The sequence below is a fragment of the Chionomys nivalis genome, chromosome 6 (assembly GCF_950005125.1).
Source record: "Chionomys nivalis chromosome 6, mChiNiv1.1, whole genome shotgun sequence".
Classification (NCBI taxonomy): Eukaryota; Metazoa; Chordata; class Mammalia; order Rodentia; family Cricetidae; genus Chionomys; species Chionomys nivalis.
Window position 1 is genome coordinate 6,161,447 of NC_080091.1, and position 13,507 is coordinate 6,174,953.

General features: G+C 51.6%; 1 protein-coding gene across 3 annotated transcripts in view; it reads left to right on the forward strand.

Annotated features, from left to right (window-relative positions):
- Nucleotides 1-13,507, forward strand: part of LOC130876120 (histone-lysine N-methyltransferase, H3 lysine-79 specific-like) — a 42,621-nt gene that overhangs the window by 9,037 nt on the left and 20,077 nt on the right. For all 3 annotated transcript variants that reach the window (XM_057772561.1, XM_057772559.1, XM_057772560.1), the window contains exons 2-7: nucleotides 1,707-1,750; nucleotides 5,006-5,080; nucleotides 7,376-7,439; nucleotides 9,195-9,423; nucleotides 11,109-11,203; nucleotides 11,685-11,747. In XM_057772561.1, the coding sequence (XP_057628544.1) occupies nucleotides 1,707-1,750; nucleotides 5,006-5,080; nucleotides 7,376-7,439; nucleotides 9,195-9,423; nucleotides 11,109-11,203; nucleotides 11,685-11,747 (570 nt within the window). The remainder of the gene's footprint in view (nucleotides 1-1,706; nucleotides 1,751-5,005; nucleotides 5,081-7,375; nucleotides 7,440-9,194; nucleotides 9,424-11,108; nucleotides 11,204-11,684; nucleotides 11,748-13,507) is intronic.

A 13,507-nucleotide genomic window follows, 5' to 3' on the forward strand; every position in this document is an offset into this window, starting at 1 on the left:
GCTAGGGGGACAGGGTGTGCCATGAGATCAGGCTTTGTTTTGTAACCTTGCTACCAGACATTTCTTTTTCCTTTCATTTTTTTATTTTAAATTTTATGTGTATAGTTGTGTTGCCTGCATGTGTCTGTGCACTGTGTACATGTAGTATCTGTGAAGACCAGAGGAGGGCATCATACCCACTGGAACTGGAGTTACAGACTGAGCCATCATGTGCGTTCTGGGAATTGAACCTGGGTCGTCTACCAGATTAGCATTGCTCTAGCCCCTGAACTGCCTCTTAAGCCCCCCTCTCCCAATACTAAGACCTTTATGAGCCTAAGCTTGTGGTGGGTGGTGATGTGCTCAGAACTGCCTGAGATGAACAACTGAGTACCCGGAAAGTGGCTTGGTATGGTGTAGCATGATGTAAACCTATCTCTCCAGCGGTGCTCAGCACCACAACGGTGGATACTTGCTGTTTTGTGGCCCAGGTGCTCAGGCGTGTCTGGGTGGACAAGACAGAGAGAGGGAGCCTGGGTGTTATGGCAGAAGTAGCATACGAACACACACACACTTGTTACACAGTGTAGAGGTGAGGCACTTGGGTAACAATCTGCCCTAGTTGTGCGGCTTCTCCAGGGAGGCGTAGGCAGTTGTCACCTCACCCCAGACAGGGCATCAACCACAGATCACATAACTGATCCCACAGAGTGAAGCTTTGGTGACTCGTGAGTTCACTAGGGTTATTTACTGAGTGTATGTAGGTGACTCAGAGACAGCCCAGCACTGGAAAGAGTACCCCAGCATAGAGATTTCTGGGGTTCCCTGCAAGACTTGGCCAACTGTCTGCTTCAGTCTCTCTCACAGTGCTTGTGGATCATGGAAGTTTCAGAAACTTCCCTGAGCCCTTTAGGGTATACTTCCATACTTAATATTCTCCCCCACAAATGCCCTGTCTAAGTGGGGTCACCTCCACACAACCACAGTGGGAGACTGTCCAGAGACTTAGGGTTGTGGGGACACTCAGGGCCTATGTTAAATGTTCTTTGTCACTTGTGACCTATGACTGGTACTGGACAGGGTGCACTGGAAGTCTGTAGCTCCTCTGTGGCAGGGGGCGATGACCAGGCCTTTGGCAGAGCTGGGAGGGAACCTAGACATGGTGTTCGTGTGTTTGGGTATCCGTTCTCTCGAGGTGCCGTTACCTGTGGCCTTCATCATCCCGCAGCTCACTTCCATGATGGAGCTGGGGCTAGCAAAGGTCTTAGGCTAGTGTGCAGTGAGTAAGGGGTGTGTGGAAAGCTCATGGGGGCCACGGGCCAGCCGAGGTGGGTGGGAGGTAGCATTGTTTCTCTTGTTTCCTTTTGCCGTTCTTCCCTCTGTGTCTTTGAGTGTCATTGGCATCATCCTTGGGCTTTATCTAATGGGGACAAATTGAGATCTGGCCTTGAGTGGTCTTGCTGGGGCCAGGCTTGATTTCAGGCATAGCACAATGATGCAGTGGTTGTGATGTCTGCTTCCCATTCTGTCAATGGGGACACTGGCCCAATGGGACTTTGTAGGACTTGCCGACGCCTATCGGGTTTGCAGAGAGAGAATGCTCTGAGTCAGGCTCCAGCTCTGGGGAATGTGTGGGGTCCAGGTGCTGTGGCTGTGCCCCGCAGAACAAGAGTGGGGTGTCGCTGTGTGGTTGCCTGGAGCCCACTCTGCAGCCTTTTCTTTTTCAGGACAAGCACCACGATGCTGCTCATGAGATTATTGAGACTATCCGGTGAGTGCTGCATGGGGTAAGGGGGGGAGGGATGGGTGCCAAGCGACCTGCTTCCTGAGGCTGTCCTCACTCAAGTGGCTAGTAGTGTAGGGCATCAAGTTGCAGGGCAGCCTGCCCCAGTCTTTGCCACACTGTGCTTATCAGAGAAAACCTCAGTTGTTTGTTCCCCTGCCATGGCAGGGATGAGTCAGGTCTCATGTTCAGCCTCTGCCTGCAGCCTCCTGTGAGATGGCGCAGGGGAAGTGTCTCTGTGCTCTCCTGTCTCCTTCATTAGTCCCTACCTTTGGGGGAATTGTAGAAAGATAGGAGTTTGTGAGGCCCACTAAGGTCTGATGTTGCTGAGTGGGTGGGTGGGTGGGGCTCCGTCCTGATACCTGCAGAGACACAATGCCAGGGTGGCTGCCTGTTGGATTGGTTCTGGTGTCCTTCTTTAGGAGCTTCTGCCCTCTAAAGCTCCCAAAATAGTGGGCATAGACTAGTGTGAGAAAAGCCCAGTACACCCACAAAACTGAGACCCTGTACAGGTTAGATGCCCATTGCGAGCTCAGACCTGGAGATAACATTGTGAAGAGGCCGGTAAGTTGTCAGTGAGTACAGCACTTAGGTTGCTAGCCTGGGGACCTGAGTGTCATCCCTGGGACCCTTTGTGGAGATGGAAGGAGAGGACCATCTGTGGACGTCCTCTGAGTCCCACAGATGTGGGTGTTCTGTGGCACACATGCTGCCCTGTCTTGTGCACCCACTAGTGCACACACACAACCCCACCCCCATGCACTAATAATAATTTTAAAACATTTGAAAGTCTGGTAGTGAAAGCTGAGACATTTTTGTGGGTTGAGGTGGGAGCTGCAGGTGGAACAGAACCTGGAGAAGGATGGGGTAGGCCCAGAGACAAGACAATCTGGGATTGGGGGTGGGCCTCTGGGCAGGTGTTTTCCTGTCTCCTCCACCTCAGCAGGTCAGAGAAGGTGGGAGACTGGGAGACCTAGATGCGTACCCTCTCAGGGGCCACCCCAGCACTTTTTCTTCCTGCAGCCAGCAGACAGGTCCAGTGCATCAGCAGACTGTATCACTGTAGTTCCCTGGACAGTGCTCTGACTGCTGGAGGTCATCCAGCTGGACTTGGCCAGCCACCAGCCACCATGGTGCTGAAAAGCAGAGCGGCAGTCGGGGAGCTCATGGGCAAGCCAGCTGTGTGCAGGCGGTGGCACGCAGGAGATTGTCAAGGTGGAAGGCCAGGGCTGCACCTGAGGTCCTCTGACCCCTGTGGGCCTGGGCCCACCTCATCCTACTGCAGCCTCTGGGACGGATGTGCTTCAGGGTGGAATAGAGGAAGAATCTGGGGACCATGGAAGATGCCACTGAACAGTGAACGGGGCTTTTTCCTCTTGGTGCTCCTTGCCATTGTAGCCTTCTACAACTTTCAACGTAGGGTACCCCTCTTTTTAAATCTTTTTTTTTTTTTACATATTTTTTTTTTAGGATTTATTTATTACGTGTACAGTGTTCTGTCTGCACGTATGCCTGCAGGCCAGAAGATGGCACCAGACCTCATTACACATGGTTGTGAGCCACCATGTGGTTGCTGGGAATTGAACTCAGGACCTTTGGAATAGGAGGCAGTGTTCTAAACCGCTGAGCCATCTCTCCAGCCCCTTTCCCTTTTTTTTTGGTTTTTCGAGACAGGGTTTCTCTGTGGCTTTGGAGCCTGTCTTGGAACTAGCTCTGTAGACCAGGCTGGTCTCGAACTCAGAGATCCGCTTGCCTCTGCCTCCCGAGTGCTGGGATTAAAGGCGTACGCCACCATCGCCCGGCCCCTTTTTAATTCTTTTTTTTTTTTTTAATATTTATTTATTTATTTATTATGTATACAATATTCTGTCCGTGTGTATGCCTGAAGGCCAGAAGAGGGCACCAGACCCCATTACAGATGGTTGTGAGCCACCATGTGGTTGCTGGGAATTGAACTCAGGACCTTTGGAAGAGCAGGCAATGCTCTTAACCTCTGAGCCATCTCTCCAGCCCCCCCTTTTTAATTCTTAAAAATTTTATTTTACCGCTGGGCATGATGACACATAGATCTTTAATCTGAGAACTCAGGAGGTAAAGTCTTGATCTTTCTAGTGAGTTTCAGGATAGTCATGCTTGTGTAGGGAGACCTGTCTAAAAAAAAAAAAAAAGAAAAGAAAGAAAGGAAGAAAGAAAGAAAGAAAAAATGATTTAAAGGGGGCTGGAGAGATGGCTCAGTGGTTAAGAGGACTAGCTGTTCTTCCACAGGACGTGAGTTCAATTCTCAGCAACCACATGATGGGTCACAACCATGTGTAATGAGATCTGGCGCCCTCTTCTGGTGTGTCAGCGTACATGGAGGCAGAATGTTGTATACATAATAAATCTTTAAAAAATAAAGATTTAAAAAACTAAATTTTAGATGAGTGGTGGTGATGCATGCCTTTAATTCTAGGACTCGGAAGGCAGAGGCAGGTGGATCTCTTGAGTTCGAGGTCAGGCTGGTCTACAGAGTGAGTTCCAGGACAGGCTCCAAAACTACACAGAGAAACCCTGTCCTGAAAAACCTAAATAAACAAACAAACAAATAAATAAATGCCAAGTTCAAATAAATTAATAAGTAAAAGAGCAAGTTCCAGGACAGTCTCCAAAGCTGCAGAGAAATCCTGTCTCAAAAACCAGTGAATGAATTTTACTATCTGGTGTATCCCAGGCTGGTCCTGAACAGAAATGTGGCCTTGAATGGGCTCAAACCCCTTATTTTCCTTCCAGACCTAGCCCTTCTCCCAAAGTCTTTATTATTACTGTGTTTGTGTGTAGTTGATAATGTCTGTGTGTGTACACAAGCCTCAGCACCTGATGAGGCTAGAGGACAGCTTTGTGGAGTTCCTTCTTCCATCTTGTGTAAGCCCCCAGGCTTATGCACAATCGCTTTCACCCTTTAAGACTTCTTGCCAGAAACCCCCGCCCACCATTTTTTTTTTTTGTCCCATTGTGTAGATCAGTCTGGCTAGAATTTGGTGTCTTTGTGTGTCAGCCCTACCCACCACGGTTGGGATGGCTGGGTGTGCCACCAGGCCTAGCTGATAGTTTACTTTTTACTATAAGGCGTGAATTTGTTTCTTTTCCAAGTGCCAGCACTGTTTGACCTTGGTTTCATAAAATCTGTGTGATTTCACAGTAGTCCCCTCCCCCGAATCCGGAGAATGGGGCTTAGGCCAACAGAAGCTCTGTGTTCCATTTCAGGTGGGTCTGTGAGGAAATCCCAGATCTCAAGCTGGCCATGGAGAACTATGTCCTGATCGACTATGACACCAAAAGGTGAGCCGGAAGAGGGCGAGTGGACTGTTGGTTCTACTTCCCGACTGCCCACACCCTGGCCAACCATCTGTGTGAAGCTTCTAGCTGGTGGAGTGGGGCCATCCCTGGGAACTCCACACTGAACAAACTTGAATTGATGCATGGGAAAGTAGCAGGGCTGGTGAGGGAGCTAAGGGCCTTTTAGAGCAGCAAGCGGGTCCTGGTCCTGCCAGGGTCTACTTTACATTTGTTCTCAGCCCTGACTGTAAGTAGGTGTGGGGGAGGCCAGTCTCTGTCACACCCTCTCCTCCTGGACAGAATGGGTGGAGAAGAGATGGCATCCCTGGAATGCTGCCTGGTGTGAGGTTTACTTTCCTTTGAGAAAGGCCAACCCAGGCTCCACCTCCTGCTCAGAGCCTGCTTCATTCCGGACTCTGCCTGCAAGTCCTCTGACCTCCTTATTAGAAAGGACCAGTCTTCTGGGTGGGCCTAGCATCTGGGTGTGTGAGTATTAGCTGTCCTGTGCCACAGGTCCCTTCTCTGGACCCACAGGACACGAAAACCTACCTTTCTGGTGTAGGATCAGGACAGGTGGACAGCTGGGTGACCAGGGCAGGGGCCTCTGTCCTTGTGGAGTTGGGGTGGTCCCCGTCTCACTGCCTTTGAGTTCATACCCTAGAAGTTCCTAGACCTCTAGGAATTTTTCTTTTGCCCTGCAAGGAATGCGACCAGGGCCTTGCATGTGGACCCCTCAGTCCCATTGATAGTAGAGTGGGCCTTTGTACCTCACCTAGCCTGACCTCAAACTGCTGGGCTCATGAGACTCAACTCATAAATAGCTAGGACTGCGGTTGTGTGCGCTTTGACTTTTCTGTAGTACCTGCAGTCTGGGAGCCCTTCTTCTGTCCTGTGACTGCTGCTGACCTGGGTCTCTTCTGGGATAGTAAGACACTGACTTGGCCCATCCTGGTTCACACTGTAGCATGCTGGAGTGTTAGGGCCTCGGTAGGGAGGAAGCTGCCTGTGTGTATTAGTGCCCCAGAGGCCCTACCCCTGGGCATATAGGGATGGAGTGGTCCCTTGTCCCCAGAACTATGCTTCTGCTGCCTGTGTTAATCTCAATAGTGAGAATAAGACCACTTTGGGTCAGTTTTGAAGCAAGCTTGATTTTTATTGCAGTGCACACAAAAGCTGGCCAGCGACTGCCTCTGAAGTCAAGTTAAAGAAGGCAGCCCCTAATCCACCTCTTAGACCCTTTTTAAGGAATAAAATCACTCAGAGATTTATAGAAGGGAGACAATGGGGCAAGAAGAAAATACAAAGAGACCTTTAAAAAAATTCCCATGGTTATCATGTGATTAAGCGGGGTGGGGAGGGTAAGGGTATTCTAATAAACAAATGAAGATCATGGGTTGGGGAAGGTCAGGTTCCAGGAAACAGAGCAACTCAACTCTCACAGTAAATAGAAACTTACTTTTAAAAGTGAAGCATAATGACTCCTGCCTTTAAAATGGAGTTAGGTATTTTCTCGCCTAGTGCTCAGAGTGTGCAGGAGTCTTCCCAGAGGCGGTTCCTAATTGAGCCATCCTTCCCCAGGCCTGTCTCAGAAGGTACAGATTCCTGCATGTGGTGTTCAGAGACTGACGGGCTCCTCTGCCCACACATTGGCACTCTGCTTGTTTCCTTTTTTAAAAGATTTCATTTGGCTGTGTGTGGTGGCCCGTGCCTTCAATCCCAGAACTAGGGAAGCAGAGACAGGTGAATCTCTGTGAGCTCAAGGCCAGCCTGGTCTGTAGATCCAGAAGCCAAAAAAAGGAAGAAGAAGAAGAAGAAAAAAAACTATTTTCATTTATTTTTATTTTGAGTGTGAATGTTTGCCTGCTTGTATGTCTGTGTCCTGTGTGTGAGCAGTGCCCACAGGGGTCAGAAGAGGGAGTCATGTCCCCTGGAGCTGGAGGTAGAGATGGTTGTGAGTCACCATGTGGGTGCTGGGAGCACAACCTGCATCCTCTGTGAGAGCTCTGATCACTGAGCTGCTTCTCCAACCCTAGTCCAGTCTTCATAGTGACTTTCCTTGAGTTCCTCGTCTAGTGACATGGTCTGACCATGGAACTGACACATGGATAGAGACCTTTCCAGACTGCCTTTGCACTTGGTCCTGTGGCTGGAGACTGTCTCAGCATGCAGCCCCTTGCTGGCCTGTCATGTTGGTGCTTCTGGAATCCCATGCCTCCCTAGAGGCTTTGCCCAGCCCTACAAGTCTGTGAAAGCTGGGCACATTGCAGCCCACTGACGCTTCCTCTCTTTCTTTCTCAGTTTTGAAAGCATGCAGAGGCTGTGTGACAAGTACAACCGAGCCATCGACAGCATCCACCAGCTGGTAGGTGGCTCCACACTAGTGAGGCTGTTCAATTCCCTCTGTGCGTTTGCATGATGCTAACTCCTGGACCTCCCGGGGCAGTCAAGCACTAGGACCTCCTGGTTGCTGTCAAAGAGTGGTGGGGAGGGCTGTTGGCATGATGAGACAGGGGAGTTGTGTGGCAGTATATTAAGCCCCAGCTACCCTAGCTGTCTTCTCAAGTAGCTTCTTGGGGTCATTGCATCTCTGCCCATCTCTGCGTGCTGCAGCAGAGGTGCAGTCAGCAGCCTTTGGAACTGGGAGCCTACCTCCCTCTGCCCTGCTGCTGTCTTTGAGCCTGTGGCCTCTGCTCTGATGTTTTCTAGTTTGCTTCACCTGCTGGGAGGAGGTGTCCTCACAATAGTCACATAAAGCTGTGCTCCGCCTGCCCACCTTAGCTGACAAACTGGGTGCAGGCAGCAGAGCTTGACCACTGAGCACCCAGGGAGTGGTCTTTCTAGAAGGCACAGGGGCAGTGGGGCTTTTAGCAGGTGTTGGGCCTTTATGGGGATCTGTGGTGTCAGGGAACACTCTGTGGAAGATGGGCTGTGTGGAGAGGCTGGGCTGGGACAGGGTAGCTTCATGGTTCCTTGAGCTAAGACACTCATGCAGCTCTGCAGGGATGACCCACTGGGCACTGGTTCTGCCCTCATCTCTGTACCGGTGGAACACCAGCTGTATCAGCTGCATTAGGGCTCCTGTGGGGCAGCAAGAGGTGTGGGGCCTGGCCCTTCAGATGGACTATCCCGTCTCGTCACATCCTGTGCCAGTGCTTTGGCTGGTAGAGTGTCCATGGCTATGAGACCAAGGGGTTGAGCCCTTCTCCCCTGAGGAAATTTGATCTGGTGGCTAAGATCAGTAGATGAGTGCCAGGATGTGCCAGTGTGTATTCCAAGGCCAGACTGAGACTGCAGTTGGAGTCTGCAGCTGTTCGCTGCTTTCTTTTGACCTTCCCCAAAGCTAGAGAGTCTGAGGTATGTCCTGGGAGGAGGTATACCAGCCAGGGAGCCTGGAGTCAGGAGGGGCTCCTGGGACTCCAGGACTGGGCTTAGACCAGAACGCTTACCAGGTCCAGTTGGAGTTGACCTCATGTGAGTAACATAGATGGAGTGCCTGAGTTGGCCTGGAGGGGTCGGACAGAAACCTGGAGGCCAGAACTGGCTCTGTGCACTCATAGGCGCACTCACGCTGCTGTGTTGTTTTCTGTTGTGGTCTTCGGGACTGCCTCAGTATGTTCTTTACCACTGAGCCACACTCCAGCCCCCTTTTTTTTTTTTTTTTTTTTGCTTTTTCGAGACAGGGTTTCTCTGTGGCTTTGGAGCCTGTCCTGGAACTAGCTCTTGTAGACCAGGCTGGTCTCGAACTCACAGAGATCCACCTGCCTCTGCCTCCCAAGTGCTGGGATTAAAGGCGTGCGCCACCACCACCCGGCACTCCAGCCCCTTTTGTGTTTGTTTTGAGACAGGGTTTCTCTGTGTAAAAGCCCTGGCTGTCTTGGAACTAGCTCTGTTAGCCAGGCTGGCCTTGAACTCAGAGATCTGTCTGCCTCTGCTGGGATTAATGGCGTCTGCTACCACACCACCTGGTGACCTGTTTGATGTAGGATTTTACTACGTAGTCCAGGCAGGCCTTGGACTGACAGTGTTCCCTCTGCTCCAACCTCCCAAGTTGTAGGTGTCAGTCAGGTGCTGCTGCCTGCTGTGGAGTGTAATTGGTCATGTCTACTCTTGTCCCCAGTGGAAGGGCACCACGCAACCCATGAAGCTAAATACTCGACCTTCCAATGGGCTCCTGCGGCACATCCTGCAGCAGGTGTACAACCACTCTGTGACTGACCCTGAGAAGCTCAACAACTACGAGCCCTTTTCCCCTGAGGTGTATGGGGAGACCTCCTTTGACCTGGTCGCCCAGATGATCGACGAGATCAAGATGACCGAGGATGACCTGTTTGTAGACCTGGGCAGTGGTGAGTGTCTTGTAGCAGTCTTTGAGCTGTCCTTGGCTCTCAGTGCACCCTCGGCTGCACATGAATGCTCAAAGGACTTCTTAGGACCTTTTAGGGTGGACACTGGATTAGCCGAGGCTTCTGGTACCACTAGTGCTCCTGCTCAGGGCTTCCACTCGAAATCCTGCTGGCTCCTTACAGCCCCTGAACCTTCTTATGACCCCATGGGTCTTGGCTTGTGAGATTCTCAACCAGAGCAGTATTCCTGAGGCCTCTGGTCACACTCTGCAGCCTCACTCGTGGGGCTGCTGGACTGCCTGCATGGCTGGCTGTGGTTCTGATGGTATCCACTAGAGTTTCAATTGCTGCGGTGAAGGACCATGACCTAAAGCTATCTGGGAGGAAAGGGTTTGTTTTTGTCTTATCCTTCCATATCACTGTTCATCACTGAAGGAAGTCATGACAGGAACTCACACAGGGTGGGAACCTGGAGGCAGAAACTTATGGCAGACACCATGGAGGATGCTGCTTATTGGCTTGCTCCACATGGCTTGCTCATTCTGCTTTCTTATAGAACCCAGAATCAGCAGCCTAGGTATAGCCCCACCTACAATGGGCTGGGCCCTCCCTGACCTGGGCCCTTGCCAATCAGTCGCTAATTAATGAAATGTACCAGGTGTGGTGTGTATGCCTTTAATCCCAGGGAGACGGGGGCAGGTGGATCTCTGTGAGTTCAAGGCCAGCCTGATCTATAGAGGACAGGCCAGGACTATTACACAGAGAAACCCTGTCTTGAAAATAGAGAGAGAAGAGAGAAGAGAGAGAGAGAGAGAGAGAATTCCCAATGCCCTAAGTTTGCCTCCAATATGATTTTATGGAAACATTGTCTTTTTCCTCTCAGATGACTCTAGTTTGTGTCAAGTTGACATAAAACTGTCCAGCATAGGACTTATTTCTCATACTCATGGATGTGAGGTAAAGGCTCTAAAAGGCCCAGCTACACCTGCAATTCTTTTAGAAGCTGCTGGTCCAACCCTGGTGGTTGAGCCTCCTGGGTCCCTTACCTTTCAGAGCCCCTCCCGAGGCACTGTAGCTTTGGGGCTCACTCACCCTACTAAACTGTGGACGGGATGCCTCTGTCTAGACTTTATGTCTCCTGAGGCACTGTGCGGTGTGTCTCCTGGCTTCTCTACTCTATGGTTCTGAGCTGCTTGTTACTGGAAAACACTTCCCAGCATAGAAAGTCAGGTGGCATGTATGTGCCATCTCAAATGTGAAACTGGCCTGCCACGTGTAGGGTCATCTTCAGAGGCTTGACCCTTGATGCCATGAAGCAGTGTTGGCAGGCCTGAGGCCAGCAGGCGCCAGTCGCTGGCGGTTATAGCCTCTGGATTTCTTATTTTGTTTCCCATCCTCAAGCAGACCTGTTAGGTTTAGGGTGCTAGCTGGCCCAGGGGATGACTTATGTGAAGAAGTGACTTCCTGGGGACTGCTAAGCTTTGTGCAGCCATCCCCACACAGGAGCAGGCAGGTTGCAGGTTCACAGATCGCATTATGGGTTGTAGAGTGGTGCATACGTCTTCTGCTGGGAGGTCTGTCCTTGTGAATGGTCTCTTCTCTGATGCCAAGGGACATTGTCATGTGGCTGAGGCCACTGGTCTCTGTGGGGGCCACACAGACTCTGACCTGTGTCTCTCTGGCTGAAGGTGTGGGGCAGGTTGTCCTTCAGGTTGCTGCGGCCACCAACTGCAAACATCACTACGGAGTGGAGAAAGCGGACATCCCAGCCAAGTACGCGGAGGTGAGCAGTCACGTGTGCACAGTGCTTCAGGCTCTTGTGTCTGGGTAGAACTCCTTCAGGCCAAGCGTTTCTGTGTTTGTGACACCCAGCACCTTTGAGCAGGGTGCCTGTGTCCCTGGTAGGCTCTGCAGAGCTTCATGATAAGGTCATTCTGCTCTCCTGGCAGGACATGGCCACCCCTTCCTGGAGAGAGAATGTTGCTGAGCTCCTATGAGTTGAGAGGGTGCATATTTCCTGTGGACACCCTATCTTTTCCTCCCAGGGTGGGGTTCAGGCTCTTGATCTTGGGGCTCTGTTGGAGGATTGGGAACCTTGTTACTATCCCATAGCCCCTCCTTTGGGTGTCCCTACCACTGTGCTCCACAGCAGGGTCGCTGTATAGGCATCAGTATCTTGTCTGGTACGATCCTGCAGGGCTTGTGGACCCTCCACCGCCTAAGCCTTCCTGAGTTTATAACGTTGTGTGCTTTCTTTTCCTCAGACCATGGACCGAGAGTTCAGGAAGTGGATGAAATGGTATGGAAAAAAGCATGCAGAATACACAGTGAGTGCCATCGCTCCATGCCCGCGGCCTCCATCCTAGCCCAGCCCCCTTTCCCCTCCTCTCTTGACCCCAGTCAGTCTTGAGCAGTGACCATATGGCCCTCTGTGGCAATGGGCACAGTCTCTGGAGCTAGCTGCAGAACCCCAACTGAGCCTGGCTCTTCCTGCTTCCCTGGCCCGGGCATCATCCCTAGACATGTGGTAACTGGGCTATGTCAGCATATGCTCTCAACTCTAAGGAGCTGAGACCTCCAGACTGGGCAAGTGCACCCCTAATGAGCTGCACCTTTGTGTAGCCTGTGGCATTAGGGGTTGGGACCCTTGGGTTCTTGATCTGGTTAGACCATTTTGTGGGCTGGCTGGGAGAGGCAGTCTGTGGTGCCTGTGTCCTGTGTGCAGCGGACCGCACGGTGATAACTCTGTCTTGCTCTGTGTGTCACCCTTCCTTCAATAATCCCAGCTCACTCGTGTTTTCTTGGTGGAAGTCTCCCATGCGTGAGAGTCTTGGGAATCTGTTAGGAGAGGCCCACTTGATACTGTGTCTGGGACCCAGGAGATGGGTCCAGATTCCTGAGACATCAACCGTGATGACTCTTCACACTTTCGGTGGGGCCTGTGGGTTCCATACCCACATAGAGTTCTCGGTTGAGGACATAACTTTCAAGAAGACCCTTCTCCTCTTCCTCCTCTTCCTCTTCTTTCTTCTTTTCCTCCTCCTCCTCCTCCTCCTCCTCCTCCTCCTCCTCCTCCTCCTCCTCCTCCTCCTCCTCCTCCTCCTCCTTCTTCTTTTTCTACTTCTTCCTCCTCTTCTTTCTCTTCTCCCTCTTCCTTCTTTCTGCTTCTTCTGCTGCTGTCATTGTTGGATGACCTGGCCTTTGTGGGTGAAGCCAGTGTTGTGACTGGTAGCTGTTTGTCATATTGGCTGTTTCACTGTTGGGCCCTCATGGGACTCAGTGCTCATGCTGGTGGCCCTTGGCTTGTGGCTGGGAGCAGGGCTAAGGCCAAGGGGTGTTCTTGAGGCCTTGATGACCATCAGAAGCAACCTGGCAGCAGAAATAGAAAGCAACTTTTTTGTCTTTGATTGTGTTCACTCTGGCTTCCCACAGCACCTTGAGTGACCACCAGCCTTCTCCAGGAGGCTGCATAGGCACCTTCCCTGGCCATTAGGCCTGGCCTGGCCTGTGCAGTACTGCAGCTTTGATTTTGCAAACCCTGTGCCCTGCCTTCTACTATTCAGGAGCATGCAGGAGAAAATCCAGGGGACCCTAAAAATAGCCCAGAGGACTCTTCTGGCCCAGAACTGCCTTGTGCCAGGGATGCTGCCACCCGCCATGCAGTGGCCTCTTGGATGCTGCCCCCAGCCAGGGCTGCTGACATGCTCCCTCCAGTGGCTGAATTGAGTCTGGCAGTCCCCTCCCTCATCCTCTATTGTCTCTTAGCCAATTTGGAGCAGACCCTGAAGCATGGTCATCTCTGCTGGCGGTGCTTCCTAACATTCCCAGTCTTGGTAACCTCCTGTATTCAGAGTGTGCCTGCCTTCCCATTGCCTGGGCAGCCGTGACTGTATAGCTTTGTATGCAGTTCATCTTCTCAGAGGGGTCTCTGGGCTTTGACCCCTGACCCTGGAAGAGAGTAGAGTAGCCTATACTCCTGGAATCCTGGCTAGAGCTTGCCTAGGCATCCCTGTCACGGGAGTTGGTTGTGCTGAGGTGTCCCATGGGCAGCCAGTCCTGCTGAGGTATACCTGTGGGGCATGTGTCT